Below are 16541 nucleotides of genomic sequence, written 5' to 3'. Positions count from 1 at the left end.
CTAATGGGTAACCACCAAATGCTTACACATTCAAGTCACACTGTAAGTGTCAAGAAAATTACCTATCATTCTTGGTCTGGATTTGTACTTTAAACTAGTCATACTAATGGGTAAAGGCGGGTAAAACTCTAAACTAAATGACAAGAATCTCTGAGAAGAGTGCTAATTGTTGTTAATGGTCTAATTCCCTGGACACCTTTGTAAAGAGAGACAATCTGGGCAGCAAGTCCTGGTTCCCGTTCTTAGCCAGGCTGGGGGAGGTTTACTTGGGCTGATGGATGAATCCACAAAAAACCAAAACGATGCAATCACAGCGGACCCCCCTCCCCCCCGCGGGGGCAGGACAAACACCCAGAGGGGCCTGCTCCAGCTTATTAATTCCTAAATCTCCCTTCAAACAGAAGAGCTGTCCGTCTGTCTCCCCATCGCCTAAGTCAGACGGAGAGGGTCACATGGGCAGGGGGCTTGTGTGTCTGGAGGAGCTGCGGGGGGTGGGGTAGGGTGGGGGGATGGAACATCATTCAAATTCCATAAGGCCCTATAGCACACCAGGCCCCCAAATGTGGGGGCCAGTCAGGGGCCCGGTCTGACCCAAAGCTCAGGAATATAAAGACGGACAGCATTTCTGCCATCATGACCCACGTGTGACCAATGCTGATGAGCCTGTTAGCTCATTAATCACCGCGTGCCACCCTGCCACGTACGTGTCACGTCTCTGGCAGACAGGGGTGGCTTCGGGGGATGGGGGACAGGTTCAGGCCTCCGGAAGAGGATGCGTCAGCTCGGGTGTTTAATTTGAACCCTTCTGAACTTGACAGTATTTTCAGTTACAGGCCTTATCTTCCCAAAACCCCCTTCACTATCTCCCACGATCCCCTGCTGCTCCCCATAGCAAGCACTCACCGGTGCCCCCATACTTGTCGGCCATGTTGATGTCGATGTCGGGCTTCAGGTCCAGCATGGTGCCGATAACATTGTCGCTGCCCTTGCCAGCGGCCCACATGAAGGCGGTGCGGCCCTCCAGGTCCGGGTCGTCCCTAACAGACGGGTGCTGGAGGAAGATGGCCACCGTGTCCTGCAGGGCAGGAGCAGAGGCGCACGGTCAAGCGGTGCTTCCAAAATCAGAGCTGTGCGATACATCGGTCTGTCTTTTTGATGAGCCTGAATTTGGATGGCAGTTAATCTGGGTACCAGGAGCACAGAGCTGGACTGGGTGCAAAGCCTCATGCTGCCATGGCGATCCATTTCCTCGAGGCCTATCCGAGTCTCGTGCGATGAATTCCAGCTAACCCCTATGAGCAGTCCCCATGATGGGTATTAAATAGGGCTGGCAGGGTGAATTCAGGAGGAATTCTATCAGCTGTGTTTGAGCAGTCATTAAATGTTTTTCATTTAAAGGGGCCAAAAAGGTTAAAATATTAAGATTATGACAGAGGAAATGCTGTTTTGTTTAAAGCCTTCCGTACGGATGGACTCACCGCGAAGTTGCTCTGTGCGCCATAGTGGAGCGGAGTGGCACCCTGGCTGTCCGATGGGATGGTGCCAGACTTATTCCTCTCCAGAAGCAAGTGCACGATCCTGGCATGGCCTGAGCGCGCGCACACACACACACACACACACACACACACACACACACACACACAATGAGCAATTATCTGACACACAGAGGTGGAAATTTCAAGTCCATAAAGTATAAATCCAGACCATGGTTTTGTTTCAACCAACCAGCTGAGTATAAAGAGTCAGACATAGAGCACTCAACTGGGTGGCTGAAACAAAGTCTGAAACAATTTTCTAATGTCACACAGGAAGTGGCTAATGACACACAGGAAGTGGCTAATGACACACAGGAAGTGGCAATAGCTCCCCCCCCCCAAAACTCTTACCCAGGAGGGCTGCCCAGTGCAACGGGGTCCTGAAGAGGTTGTCGTACGCCGTGACACTGCAGCCCTCGTACGAAGTCAGCACCTCCACCACAGCCTCGTTGCCGTCGGCGACAGCAAAGTGCAGCGGCGTGCGACCCTCGTAGTCCTGCCAGTTGAGCAGACTCTCAGTGGGAGCCGCATCCTGCAGGGGGCGATGGTGACCCGGGGGTTAGTGAGAGGCTGGCAGGAGAGGGGAGGAGCAGGGCGGAGCCCCACCCACCAGGATGCAGCGCACGGTGCGTGTGGCGCTGGCCTCCTTGTTGTGCGCGGCCCAGTGCAGTGGGATCTTGCCCTCGCTGTCCGGAATGCCGATGTTGGAGTCGTGCTTGATCAGCAGCCGGACGTGCTCCGGGTGGTTGTAAAAGGCGCTCCAGTGCAGGGCGGTCTGCTGCAGGGAGGGAAAGGGGGACACCAGGGGGCGACGTCAGTCATGCGCAGCACTCAACCTCCACCTGAACCGTGTTTGGGGGTGGAGCTACAGAAAAGCCAGACAAAGGGAACCAGGGCCATGGCATTTCAGGGGGAAATGAAACCGGGCGACAGAACCTAAAACCCACCGCAGACGCCTGTCGTGCATGACAAAGAGTTACTGCATAGTACAGGAGGGCCGTCCTGTGGGCTCATTCGCATGTTGAAGGAGTCTGAAAGCTCAGGGCCATGTGGCCAGAATGGAGCAGAGGGGGTGCTAGGGAATGGGGGTGGGGGGTTCACTGCCTGACGGAAATGAGGATGCGGAGCACTGGGCTCTGTCATACCACACGCCCCTAGAACGTACATTAACAGAACCCAAATGGTTCCTGTACTTGTACTGCATTACACAACCACTCCTGCAAATGGGCCCAAAGGAGCCGCAGTTCCTGCACATGGCGCATTTGGGTGGCAGATGTGACACCGGCACAGCAGTTCTGACGGACCTGGAATGGGCTGGGTCCTGGGGCGCAGGAGGGAGTGCAGGGGCTCGCGGTCCACAGTCCAGTAGGGACAGATAAGATGCTACGTTTTGACAGCGGCCTGGCAGCGCATCGACGACGCCCTGCAGCGGGCAGCACGCACGGTAACGCTGACGGGGTTAACTGGCACGGGACGGGCCCTGAGCTAGACCTGCCTGCCGGGGCCTGTTAACAGAAACCCACTTTTTACGAGGCATATATTTAGCCAGCCTCACATCCTCCCACAGGACCTCAGAGGGCTCCCCACTGTTCCGCTGGCTCCCCCTTGACCTTGTCCCCCCCCCCCCCCCCGGCCATCTGGATGTGCCAGGCCCTCTTACATGGTGGCCCTTTGTAGCATGAACATCCCTCTACAAAGCAGAATGGTGATGCTGAAGCCCCCCCCCCACCCACCTTGTTCTTGTCCTGCGTGTCCACCTCCCCCGGCGCCATGTGCTTGAGGAGCTGGGCCAGGCACTTGGGGCTGCAGTGCCGCGTGGCGAGATGCAAGGGCGTCATCTCCTCTAGGTCCTTCTGCAGCCAGTCGGCCCTCCGCGCCAACAGCAGCTTCATGAAGCGCACGTTGCCCTGGGGAGGCCACACGCGCACGCACAAACACACACACATGTAGTCCCGACCTTTAAGGATAACGGTGACACCCCCCCCCCCCCAAGCACACCAGACTGAAAATGCACAGCACGGGTCTTCCAACTCACAGCCAGAGTGACGAGGAGCCGGTGCATCAACTGCAACAGCTTATCGATCCTGAGTCTCTACCTTCCAGCGGCCCCTTAAAACGGCTTATCATGGCCACACACCTTCTCGATTTCGGACGACTCACACATGGGGGGCCACGGCTACACGCTGGTCGCTCGGGCTACCGTCTCACATCATCATCCCCACCAAATATCAGATAATCAACTTTAAGCACCAGCAGTGAAGGAATTGAAAGGAAAACAGTCAGGAATTGGGAAACCATTCCAGTACTCATTCCAGTCCACTCAGAGTACTCCTGCACACCGTTAATATACACCACTAGGTACTCACGTGGTCAGCTCAACAGTAAAAGCATCTCCTTTGCTCAGTTTAAAAGACCTTCCTGGTTTGAGCACATCCCCGATCACATACACATCCCCGATCTCCACGTCAGGTTTGTCGTAGGTTTGGAGGGGGTCCGGTCCTGCCCCACCCCGCCCCTCCTCTCCCCTGCCCCCAGGTGCCCTGACAGGGTTAGACCCCACCCGCCTCCCTGCTCTCAATCCAATTAGAGCGTTAATCCCCCGGACACGCCATGCGGGCGGCTATTGATCCAGGTGTCAGTGTGGTTAACGTCCCCCACCCCCCACCAAGTCCCGTCTGACAGGGAACCAGGACATCACAAATGAGATCCACTCCACTGTCGCTCACAGGCCCCAGAAAAAGCTAATTAACACTTTAAATTCTTTAAAATATTATGGAGGAAGGGACGCAGAGGATTACGACTTGCATGGCCTGAGAGAACCACGGGGGTGGGGGGGGGGGGGGGCCTGTTTGGTCAGACTCGCTGTTTCGGGTGCCTGGTTGTCCTTAAACAGTCTAACTGCTTGGAAGAGAAGATAAGACAGAACAGGGGAAGGGTGCATATCGACAGGCCGCCGAAACTGTCAATGTGACAGGCTCGTGGTTGAAAGGGTGTGTCCACTAGGGGGCGCTGTATCCCCATCTCAGGCTCTCTCCGCACGACATCACCATGTGTACAGGTAGAGCCACGGCGAGAAAGTTACACGAAGATAGACAGAAGAGAGAGTTAGACAGGCAGACACCAGGAGTCTCAATGTGCAGAATGTGAATGAGAGAGACACACGCAGAAAAGCAGACAGAAGATAATCTGACACAAAGCCAGACAGTCAGAAGCACAGTGAGGAAGTCAAGACAGAGAGAAGAGAATCAGAAAGACAGACAGGCAGTGAGTCTCACAGACAGGCAGCACAGACACACGAATACATACATACATACATGCAGACAGTGAGAGAATCACGCACAAAAATAAAAAGTGAGAATGTTAAACAGGCAGACAATAACAGTGAGATAGACTGAGACAGTAGGGAATGACACATACAAAGTAGAAATTCACACCAACCCTAAACACGGTATAGTAACAAATGCAAGCAATGCATACTGTGCCAGTTAAGCTAAGGTCCGAGGTACAGTTTCATACTAAGGGTAGTATGTCCCTGCCAGGAATCACATAACTGTTTAATAAAACAGCTGTTCTATAAAGCAGAGATTGACAATTATTTACCACACGTTTTTGTTCAAGGTGAAGCACAAGTGAGGCAACACATCACCATACCCGGGGGTCCATAGCCCCCCAAGAGAGAGTGTTTATAAACAGACCTCACCCCGGGAGAAGACGCTGAGGCTGCTGGGTAATGATTTGGGGGGCAGGCGGTCTCTGATAGGGAAGTTTCATTGTGGAGGAGACTGAGAGTGACCGTGGGGGGACATTCATAGAAGGATTTGGCCACTACAGGATGCCCAAGAGAGTAAATGCGTCTTCCCACGCCAGAATTACTGCATTAAATACCAACGATAATTAGCTTCTTTTAAATCAAATCACATTAAAGTGACCTTGAATAAGGCTGGAATACATGCCTTATGTCGACCAGGGTGTGAGGCCGGTGCCCCCAGCAGCCCGGGTGGGTCGTGGGGGGCATGTGGAAGCACTTTGCTCCTCCAGTGATGAGACACACATTGCAGCCATTATTAAAAAATGCAGCCTTTATGAGCCTCTGATCTTAGGTTGGAAGAGACCTTGCCCCCCCCCCCCCCCGCCCCCACCCCCACCCTACTCTTTTCTTTGTTTTCCTTTATTTAAAATGATTTAAGAGCCCGGATTGAATTCTCGTTCCAACCTCCCCCATCCGGCAGCCCGTTTCTGAAATGAACTAAGGTTCAGCTTGACGGCGCCGATCCAGTTCACGGCATGACAAAAGCTGGGGGCCCCTGGGCTCTGCTCACTCCTCTCCGAATACATACGGACCACAAAGACTCAACTCCCAGCATGCAATCTGCCTCCTCACCACTCTGTGTTATGGGGGTGGAATCGTCTGACATCTTTACACAAGCTGGTTCTTACTGCGTTCCCATGCTGCACAGCTCCCGTTTACCTTCTGCGCCGCCAGGTGCAGGGCGGTGCGCTTGCTGCGGTCGGCCTTATTTGCGGAGGCTCCAGCCTTCAGCAGCACCTCGGCACAGTCCAGCCGGTCGGCCAGCACGCAGTACATCAGGGGCGTGCGTCCGAAGGCGTCCTCCCTGTCCCGCAGGGTGGGGTCAGCTGCATGCATACACACAGACATGCACGGATCAAATAAAGCGTAAACCTGCTTGCTTGCTTTTACCTCGAAACACAAAATGCAAAACATTGAGTTTAAGCAAAAATGCTTTTAATTTCATTAAATAATAATTATTATAAATATGACATATTTGGGGGGCGGCATGGTGGTGCAGTGGTTAGCACTGTCGCCTCACACCTCTGGGACCCGGGTTCGAGTCTCCGCCTGGGTCACATGTGTGCGGAGTTTGCATGTTCTCCCCGTGTCGTCGTGGGGTTTCCTCCGGGTACTCCGGTTTCCCCCCACAGTCCAAAAACATGCTGAGGCTAATTGGAGTTGCTGAATTGCCCGTAGGTGTTCATGTGTGAGTGAATGGTATGTGAGTGTGCCCTGCGATGGGCTGGCCCCCCATCCTGGGTTGTTCCCTGCCTCGTGCCCATTGATTCCGGGATAGGCTCCGGACCCCCCGCGACCCAATAGGATAAGCGGTTTGGAAAATGGATGGATGGATGGATGACATATTTGCATATTGGAGGCAGTATGGTGGTGCAGTGGTTAGCACTGTTGCCTCACACCTCTGGGACCCAGGATCGAGTCTCCGCCTGGGTCACATGTGTGTGGAGTTTGCATGTTCTCCCCATGTCGTCGCGGGGTTTCCTCCGGGTACTCCGGTTTCCCCCCACAGTCCAAAAACATGCTGAGGCTAATTGGACTTGCTGAATTGCCCGTAGGTGTTCATGTGCGCGTGAAAGGTGTATGAGTGTGCCCTGCGATGGGCTGGCCCCCCATCCTGAGTTGTTCCCTGCCTCGTGCCCATTGCTTCCGGGATAGGCTCCGGACCCCCCGCGACCCAGTAGGATAAGCGGTTTGGAAAATGGATGGATGCATATTTGCATATGTAACTGATGTTAAGGGATCCTGAATTACGACAAAGATGGGAAGGTATTCACAGAATGTCTCCAAACCTAGAAGCCAAAAGGTCAGAGGTCAAGGTTACCTGTGATCAGCTTATGTAGCGTCCCCCGATCTCCGTTGATTGCTGCAGCGTGGACCTGAGAACCAAGAGGGGCGGTGCCAGAAGCCGCAGGATCGGCCGTGCTGAGGGGCGGCAGGGCTGCCTGCAACACACAGCGAGGCCCCCGTCACGTGAAACTCCCCTCAGGTAACACTATGAATGATGCCGCGCATCCCCCTCATTACCCCGGCCCACTGGATGCATGGCACCACGACAGACACACGATGAGGATCTTCACACACAAAGCAGAGCTTAAAGCTTAAGAGCACAGAGAGCACCCACAGCACACCCGCCCTGATCTCTACGAAATCGTGCCCGGTGGAAGGATTGCAGTGGCAATGAGGCCCCTCTACATCGCAGTAATACCCATCCCTTGGCCCTCGGCCCTTGCCTCGGGCCTGGCAGGGTGGGGTAGGCTGGAGAGCAGGGGGGTTCCTTTGATGCCCGTTTAACTCGGCCCTCATGCGGGGGCTCAGGTAGTAGGCGGCTGGCACCGGGAGCGGGAGGAAATGCTGGGTAATCCTGGGGTAGGAAGTGGTCCGGGCGTGACGCCGAGGGGAACCCCTACTGTGTGTCTGCCCCACTCCGCCTTTTATTCATGGAACAGCAGTTCTCCTGCCAGGGCTAAGAGGGGAAATCAATTACTACCCCCCACAGCTTCACTAAACGCAAACTCACATCTGAAACCCATGTGTTGTTGTGTAAATATATTTTTTTATTACATATGAGAGGAGAGATCTACACTATGCCTCGTGAAATGGCCACACAGTTCTGGACTTGGATAAGCCAATGGGAGTAGGTAGGCGGCGGCCCCCAAATCCTTCCGGATCTGTCCCGGGCTGCGGCACTGGAGGTCACCATCAGCGCAGCCAAGTGTGTCACGCCGTTTCGGGCTTTGCAAAGCCAAGCGCCTGAGCTGAAGCAAAGTGTACAAAGAAATAAATCACAACAATGCCTGTGAAGAAGAGCTTGTATGAGAAGAGGAACAGTTTGATTCTCCTACACCCCCCCCCCCCCCCCCCCGAGGGCTGCATGCAACAACAAGCACTTCTTACATTGTCAGTGACCCTGAAAATGGAGTGAATGACAATCGCATTTCATCACTCGGGAAATACTGCAGTTAGCACACCTACATCCGTATCACCAATACCGTCTACTCTTAAAAAAGGAAGTATGACCAACTCCACGAAACCAGACCTGGCACCCACGTAAAACCCACTAAAAACTAATTCTCTAGAATCTCGTATGATCCAATAATTTCACAAAACTTAACTTGTTCGAATCCCACACAGGGTTTTTGTTGGGCCTCTGCATCAATTTACAAAACCCAACTTCAGCAGATAGCGCTGAAGTAAAACAGAAAATAAACACAAAGAATGGTGCGTGTTTGGAATGGAGCGTGATTCCCATTCGGGGGGTGCGGGGGGGGGGGGGGGGGATCAGGAATGGGTCTCCCCATAACCGGGTTGAGGAGGTACCACACAGCACACATCAGTAAAGTCCCTGTGCCAGACTAGGACTGGGGTATGACGTTCTCACATAGCCCTAGGGGTACATTTACACTTACATGTTGCACCAGGACCACGATCACACTACCAGCCCCCAGGGTGCATGTCTGTTTGTCTTGGGGGAGGGGAGTCCAGTCTACCCCAGCATTTGAAGTCTCGTTTTCTTTTAACGAGGGAAAAACTGAGGGAGGCACGGATTACGCTGGCAAGCCGGACCCATACCGAACTTAACCGGTCAGTAATGAAAAGAAGATGCCTGTGGTTCTGGACACATGCCTGGTGAGAAGGTCCCTGCTGGGACTGGCTCAAACTCGCTGGGGGGGGGGTCTCCTCCTGGGGCATCAGGAAAACAACATTGGAACAGCTTCCACTGAATGGTGTTCATCTCAAACGAGTTAATTAAGAGCATCCATTAACCAAAAATGTCTGTTAGCCAAGGGGGAAAAAATGATAACTCAATAAATGTGTCAAGGCCCCAAAAACACATTTCTCTGCCCAGCCCCCCAAGTCCACCCCCCTGCTGGAAACAAAACCCCGGGAGCTGTGGTTGCCCGCCGACACGGCATTCCGGTGGGTAATTACCCATCATGCCCCTTTTTGTTGTGCTGTCAAGCTCTTACCCAGTAGCAGAGTCACGGGAGCCAATTGGGGTTAGTTGGTCTAGCCGGCTCGGAGATGGTGATTAAACCCCTATTTAAGGGTCCCGGTCGGCAAAGAGGAACCCAAGGCTCTCCGATTTTACTACTCACTCGAGGGGAAATTATACGTTAGGCACAATGCTCTCGTTTGTATGACCAACAAACATCAGTCGTGCCACTCCCAACTTGCGCATTTCCAGGTTCCAGACCGTGGGATTTGATTTAATAAGATGACGCTGACACACGGCACACTTTGGGGCGGCTGTAACGACAGGAGCGACGCTTCCCGGGTCGTCACGTGGACCCGATAGGTGTGGGAGCAGTATGCGGGCCGTGCCTGAGAGATGGATTCTGTATTTTTTTGGTTATGTGACAGAAAATTCACAAGGGCGTTAAGGATATCAACTGCATCCTTTTGGCCATTTCCGTCAGCAGAACAGAAATGTCCCCCACCACCCTCATTGGTCTGCCCAGCTTGTGTTCCAAGAGGATTCTGGGAGAAGTGCGCACTAGCACCATGCGGGTCCAGGAACCACAATGCATTCTTCTAGTCATGAACGTGAGCGAACGTCAGTGGACAGGAAGTGGGTGGGCAGAACAGAACTTAGGTTCCCTGCATTACATACAACAGAGACCTCAAACCAGCTCTCTCTGCACAAGGAGTGACTTGGTTCTGAAGGCAGCATCCACCCACCCCATGCCCTCAAATTTGTCCGGCCAATAAGGTACCTTGGAATCCAATCTCCCATCTAATGTACAGGAGGCAAGCTGCATATTATTGAATGATAGCAGAAAAACCATCTTAAACCTGGCTTCAACAAGACAAGTGTCACCTCTGTATTCGGCAATGTGACCCAGCTGGGTTCCCATTCAGGGCTCCTATTTAAGGCCCCAGCTGAAAATACAGAACCACAGAGCAGAAAACGTACTCAGACGGCCCAATGTCTTGCAAAAGAATTAATTGAATTCTCAGTCTTTTCGCATTGTAGTATATTCCAGGTCTCGTCCAGATGAAAATAGATGAAGAGATTTAACCAAAACCTAAATCAGCTGTTTGACGGCGTAACAAATGATCCCAACGTGCCTTTTAGTGTTTCGCTTATAACGCATGATGACACAGGAAAATGATGATAGGCACCTGGGAGACGGTGCTCATGGGACAAGCTAGAAACGGTACAGTTACACACCTTGAAACACAGAAACTGCTCCTCAGCAACAATCTCAACTACTTCAGTGAATTATTTATGAATCCGGTCCCCCTGTGCTCTCTCGTAATGTGGGGCAAGATAGCGACGCAAACAGGACCTCCGGGTAGCAGCACTGCTGGGAAAGGGGTGGGGGGCGTCATTGAGAATAATGCTGCCTTTACACACCAAATATGATTTTAAGTATTTAACTTTAAGCTCCTAAACAATTGCAGTCACGTTATTAGTATATAAATCAAAGATTAAAGGACAAAACTCATAGAGCTCTTAAAAAAAAAAAATTATTATAAAAAAAAAAAAGATATTTTAAAGGAATTAACACAAAAAAAGAAACATATCGACTAAACAACCAAACTGCATGCTGTTGCACTGCGGACTATAGCGAGGCACAATGAGCGGCAGCTGACAGTCAGGAACCTGAAAGGTGGCGTCTGATTCGGGGGGCCGGCTCCAGCTCAGTCAGCCGGGTAAACACTCTCAGCTCTACGGATCAGCCGGCCGACACCTAGAGTCTGAAAGCCAGTGCAGTGGAACCAGTAGCAGAATAGGTTCCTTGGGAAAATCCATTCTGAGGTCCCCCAAAAACGGAGGGAACACTGTTGTGGAGGGGGAGGGGTGAGACTCCTGCTTCCCCTGCCCCTCCCACCTACTAACACACCCTGGCTGTCTCCCCCCGCGTGGGTAGCGTGCGACCGGCTCCTTCGTGCTCCCCCGTACCCACCTCTGGAACGTATTAGGGATTCACGCGATGGAGACACAGACGGGCGCCCGTGTTTGCCGGCTCGGCGGACTGCGCTTCAGCAAGGTGGGGGGGGAGGGGGGCAGCGGCAGAGCTCTGATGTGTGTGTGGGCATCTTTCCAGCTCGTCCAACAGAGCCAAATGTTCACAGAGGACCAGGGGCGGGGGGCGCTAGAGGAGCCTCCCTACCAGTTTGTAACTATTTTCCTGCAGATTTCCTTTCTAGTGCTAATTCAGCAGTCGGGGCTTCTGCAGAGCCAGGCCATAAAGAACAGAGGAACAGAGACAAGCGTCCCCATGCCAAGCAGCTGCAGGCTCCTCTCTGCAGAGCATAATGAGGATCGGGCCCAGTAGGTCGAAAGTTGACATGGGGGGGGTGAGTGATCTGGATGTGGTGAATGTCTGTGCACAACCCCAAAGCTCATTCTTCTTAACTCTGACAGAGTACCGTACCCACAGAAGCCACAGTATGTCACCGGCCCTCAACTGACCAAGACGGAGCCTCTATAGGGCTGATCTGTTCAACAACTGAAAAAATGTTTTAAATAGGAAATCTGACACAATTCAGTGAAAAACCCACAAAAAAAAATCAAAAACTAACTTACTGATTCTGTCTCCTTCGACACCAAGTAACACATCCTTCACCCCAAAGAAGAACATGATCTGATGATGACGATGGTCACTGATAATGAAGATGACTATGGTGGCTGGGAACGATGACTCATGTTGACGACGACTAATTGACACTTTGTGGTGAAACTGATTTTCCAGATTTGAAACCGGTTATGAATTAGCTTGACAAACAGTGGCATCCCACACATGCCAGTCCCCAAACATCCTGAATATTTCAACATACGAGGCACTGGCCGCAGTGACCACAGTGTCGGCCGTTCAAAATCGCGTTCGGCTCCTACTGACATCAGCGAGGCGGATGCTGCCGTTTTCCATACACGACACGCCAGCTGACGCTGCGGGGAAACACATATACGTCATATACGTCCACTCGGCCGACAGATCGGGGCGAAATTTACATGGGACTTTTCCCTCATAATTGCCTGGGTCTCCCTTCTACTGAGAAACTCCCACGTTCTGGGAGAATCCCCGTGCCATGTGGGAAAGCACCGGCAGAATGTCAATTCATTTTCCTGCAGAGGCACGATTTCTGCCAGACATGCTTGACATGCACTATACAGTGAGCCCTGGGCCCCTCCCCAGGGAATCTGCTCCTACCGATGATTGACACCTCACCGTGGTACAAATTGCATATTAAACCACTGGGATTTATTTATTTTTTTAAACAATGTGAGCCCAGGGTCTGCTGCCAATTCCCCTGTGGCCAATCGTCTCGCTCGCTTGGGCAAAGGCGGGGCTGCGCTCTCCTGGCGGTGCCACCAATTAGACCATCATCCTGGGGGGGCTAGGCTGCCACACCCAATATAGAGAGGTACGGCAGATGGGAGATGACAGGCAGAGTGAGCATCACCCACCACCAGGGAAAGTAATACGATTAGGGGAGGCCACAGCTGTCAATCATAGGATAAAACATGCATAAAGGTCCAACTGCAGGACCTGAAGCTTTAACAAGCAGCTACAGAGGGATCTTGCTCTATAAGGAGCTAAACACCCACATTTATGTAACACACGAATAAGCCAATTTCTGCCTCCAAATTCCCCATTGTGTGTGAGGGCCCAGCGATAGACTGCCTGCCATCCTAGGTGTACCTTTCCCTGTGACAGACTCTAGGCTCACTGTTACCCAGGACTAGATAAGCAGTTATGCAAGATGAATGGATGACGTGATTCACCTAAATGACTCCTCCGATGGAGCCCCATTTATTTAGCAGCATTGCACTGCCGGCATTATTGGCTAAGACGTCCCGGACGGTTTGCCTCCCCTGCAGAGCAACACGTTGACATAACAGGACCGTGAGTGATGCAGCGGCCCCTCCACCTCCCTTGAGAAGGAGCCTGGGTTGGTCATGGCGTCCCTGGCAGACACCGGCATGGGGAGGCGGGCCGTCCCCACGGCGCCAAACATCCGCCAAGCAGATGTTTCCAGGCAGCACCCTGCATGCTCATAGGACCAACACAGAGCTGTGGGTTCCGGGAGGGGCCGCTGTCACTAGCGGGTGGGGGGGGGGGAGGCAACAGCACACGGTTTGGTTGTTTAGTTGGCATCCTCCAGTCCCCCCCCCCCCCCCCCCCGTTAATGACGTTAACAGAGCACCCTCGGTAGCATCGGTCGTTAGGCAATATGCCCTGTTCAGTGTTCGTTAAAGGCAGCCTCACACCTGAAGAGGAACGTTAAGGATCAGCAGAAATAAAGTGAATACATCTTAAGTGGAAGTGCGGGTCCATCGATGAGATGGGCTCGGGGGGGGGGGGGGGGGGGGGGGGGGATTGCAGGTCATGCTGCGCCTCCACATCAGTGTTCAGCGCCTCCCTCTCCACCTGTGCACCGCTGCTCTGACACCGACCAAATGAGACCCGACGAGCTGTAACCGCACAGGGATCACCATCACACTTGTCAACATGCCCGCCTAACGGGGATAAAGCTGTGATCTAATTAAATGTCCAATTAGCCTGCAACGAGCCATTAGCCCACCAGCTACGGCAGGCGGCTGATGGAAAACAATCGGACAGACAAAAAAAAAAAACAAACAAGAAATCAATGTTTCGGGATGGGGGGGGGGGGGGGGCCCTCGAGGGGCAATGCCGTGCTGTCATGCCTCAGTGCATCCGCGTGGCGGAAAGGACATCGACAGAGAAGCACTCAGTGCCCTGAAGAAGCAGGAGCAGGACAGGCTACCTGAAGTAAACACGAGGAAGCCAAACCAGCTAAAACCAGATCCTCTTAATACTAATACTGGGATTAAATTAAACACTGAGCATAATTAATTCGTTCCTACTTACCGCGAGGGCTGTGTATTCTACACAAAGCAGTATTTGCTGATTAAATCCCATTTAGCAGTCTTACAGTTAACACGTGTTACACGATTAATCATTATTATGGGTTATACAGTTAATACACCGTACGTGTGTGGATCATATTTGTAACAAAATTACCGCTCTGGGTGTTTTAATATCTGTTCAGCCTCTTATTGGGGGTTGCAGTTCGGCAATCCATCCCATCCCCCGTCCACCCCATCTCTGGCCGCACGCAGAGCTAAACACAGATGCATCTTCACTGTAGAATCGCCTCATCTTTGCACTTGACCTGGTCCATACACCCGCCGTGAATCAGACCGCGTGGACTCAGCCAGCAGACTGCGTGTGACATCAACACCACCGCCCTGTCCCGCCGCTCGCAGGATGAGTGTCGCGGCCCGCGTCACCATGTCAACCGTGACTGCGACTCGCAGCGGGGAATGCGCCGCAGGTCCTCGCCCTGCCAGGCGGCACGGGGAGGGTAGGCGGCGTAACAGAAGGCACCCGGTGGATTATCCGCAAATCACTGGCAGCCGGGACAGACGGAGAGACGGAAACACGGAGCACTGCACCTCGACCCGCTACAGCAGCAAGGCAAAGAAACACAGACACACACAGACAGACAGACAGACACAGTTTTCCACCTGCAAGCCTGCCCCCACACCTGAAAACCTGTCAGCATCCTTCACTTCTCGACACAACCTCCCAATCACCACAACCCTGGCCAGATGAAAGACTAGGAGAAAAACTATAAACATGACAACAACAATAGTAATATCATCTATCTATATGTGGGCGGCATGGTGGCGCAGAGGTTAGTGCTGCTGCCTCATGCACGCTCATACACACCCATGCACACTCATGCACGCTCATGCACGCTCTCCCTGTGTTCACATGGGTTTCTTCCGGGGCTCTGGTTTCCTACCACAGCCCTACGGTGTGTTGGCTGCCCAGAGTTGGTTCCTGCCTGCACCCCTTGTTCCTGGGACAGGCTCCGGTCCCCCACTCCTGTGACCCCAGTTGGGATTAAGCAGTTACGGTGATGGATGGATGGTATCTATCTAACTTACATAGCTGCTTATTCAGTGGGTTACTGTGAGTGCAGAAGATAAGGCAGTATAACTGTATACTTGAATCCCCACAAGCATCCTGCTTACTAGTTACCTGCACTGATATGATGTGAGACGTACACCCACCCCCTTCCACCCCCACCAGATATAGCCATGCTGAATGCCACAGTGTGAGGGAATCCCAAGCCTCAACACAGTAGCATGGCACCCTGCTTACCATGGTTGGGATGGCTGGATGACCAGTCAAATAGGAGCTATCACACTGTCACCGTCTCTTCTCACTCTCACACAGCCTGACCGGGCCTTGGGGAAGTTGGCGATCTAAAGGAGGCGATGGGAAAGCGTAAGCATCATCTGGGACATCACAAGCCAGGCTCCCTGACCCAAATCCCCAAATTTCACTCTGATTTATAAGGTACACCAGGCCGGTGGATTTGGCAATATTTCTGGTGATGCCTGTGGAGCTAAAACACCAGCTCATATGTCCGGTCAACCTGCTTCACCGGATCTGTTACTGAATGAAAGAGTCAGATCTGCGAGTTCACACTGCCCCGTTATCCAAAACCAGTCAGTCTGCTCTATAGTGATATTCTGTCAGAGGCAAACATTTTCTCTATTATTAAACGTTGCAGTATCGGGGCAGTATGTCGTCCTGAAGAGCGGTGCGCACCTTAATGTCTCAACTCCTTCAGCAATTCAGTACATTAATTCAGTGAGCTAACGAGTATTTTCAGATAAGTCGCCACCAAAATTTTCATGCTCTACATGATTTAGTTAGATGACAATGGGTTGACCTGTACAAAAAGATTCAGCCAGGACCAATGCTATAACTAACCAGAGATTTGGGGTAAATCTGGTTTATTTCACGATAGGCGCTACCCTTGGAGATCCCCTGTTTAACTTAATAAGTTTCCAATTCTGTCACACTAAGTTCTGGCAAAGAACTGCAAACAACGGGGCAAACGATGAAAAAAATGTGGTGACTATTTTAGTAATTAGCTAGCTTACAAAAAAACGTCATACTGCTTGGGTAGCCCACGATTAGCTCGCAGGCTAAAACATGATGTAACCCACCTTATATTCCAGAGAAAAATAAAAGTTAAGAGATCCATGGTTGCACTGCGTATCCACCACCACGAGAAAACTCCACACAAGAAAAACCTTTCGCAATCTTCCGGGTTTTCTTTCAGCGCGGAGTCGCATATAAACACAGACTGAACTATGGGATGTATAGTTCGGTATAAATTATTTTGCGGGACGGAGGAGCACA

The 16541-nt window shown here is 52.2% G+C and overlaps 1 protein-coding gene across 1 annotated transcript in view; it reads right to left on the bottom strand.

Annotated features, from left to right (window-relative positions):
• invs (inversin) overlaps positions 1-16541 on the bottom strand; it is a 25965-nt gene extending 9424 nt beyond the window's left edge. Inside the window, exons 1-9 of the mRNA XM_049024405.1 lie at positions 16346-16541; positions 15489-15592; positions 7166-7286; positions 6004-6170; positions 3269-3442; positions 2146-2313; positions 1887-2067; positions 1479-1588; positions 904-1075 (exon numbers count right to left, since the gene is read on the bottom strand). Coding sequence (XP_048880362.1) covers positions 904-1075; positions 1479-1588; positions 1887-2067; positions 2146-2313; positions 3269-3442; positions 6004-6170; positions 7166-7286; positions 15489-15491 — 1096 coding nt within the window. The 5' untranslated portion in view covers positions 15492-15592; positions 16346-16541. The remainder of the gene's footprint in view (positions 1-903; positions 1076-1478; positions 1589-1886; positions 2068-2145; positions 2314-3268; positions 3443-6003; positions 6171-7165; positions 7287-15488; positions 15593-16345) is intronic.

The sequence above is a fragment of the Brienomyrus brachyistius genome, chromosome 9, assembly GCF_023856365.1.
Source record: "Brienomyrus brachyistius isolate T26 chromosome 9, BBRACH_0.4, whole genome shotgun sequence".
Taxonomy (NCBI): domain Eukaryota; kingdom Metazoa; phylum Chordata; class Actinopteri; order Osteoglossiformes; family Mormyridae; genus Brienomyrus; species Brienomyrus brachyistius.
This window is presented reverse-complemented; position numbering and strand designations above follow the sequence as displayed.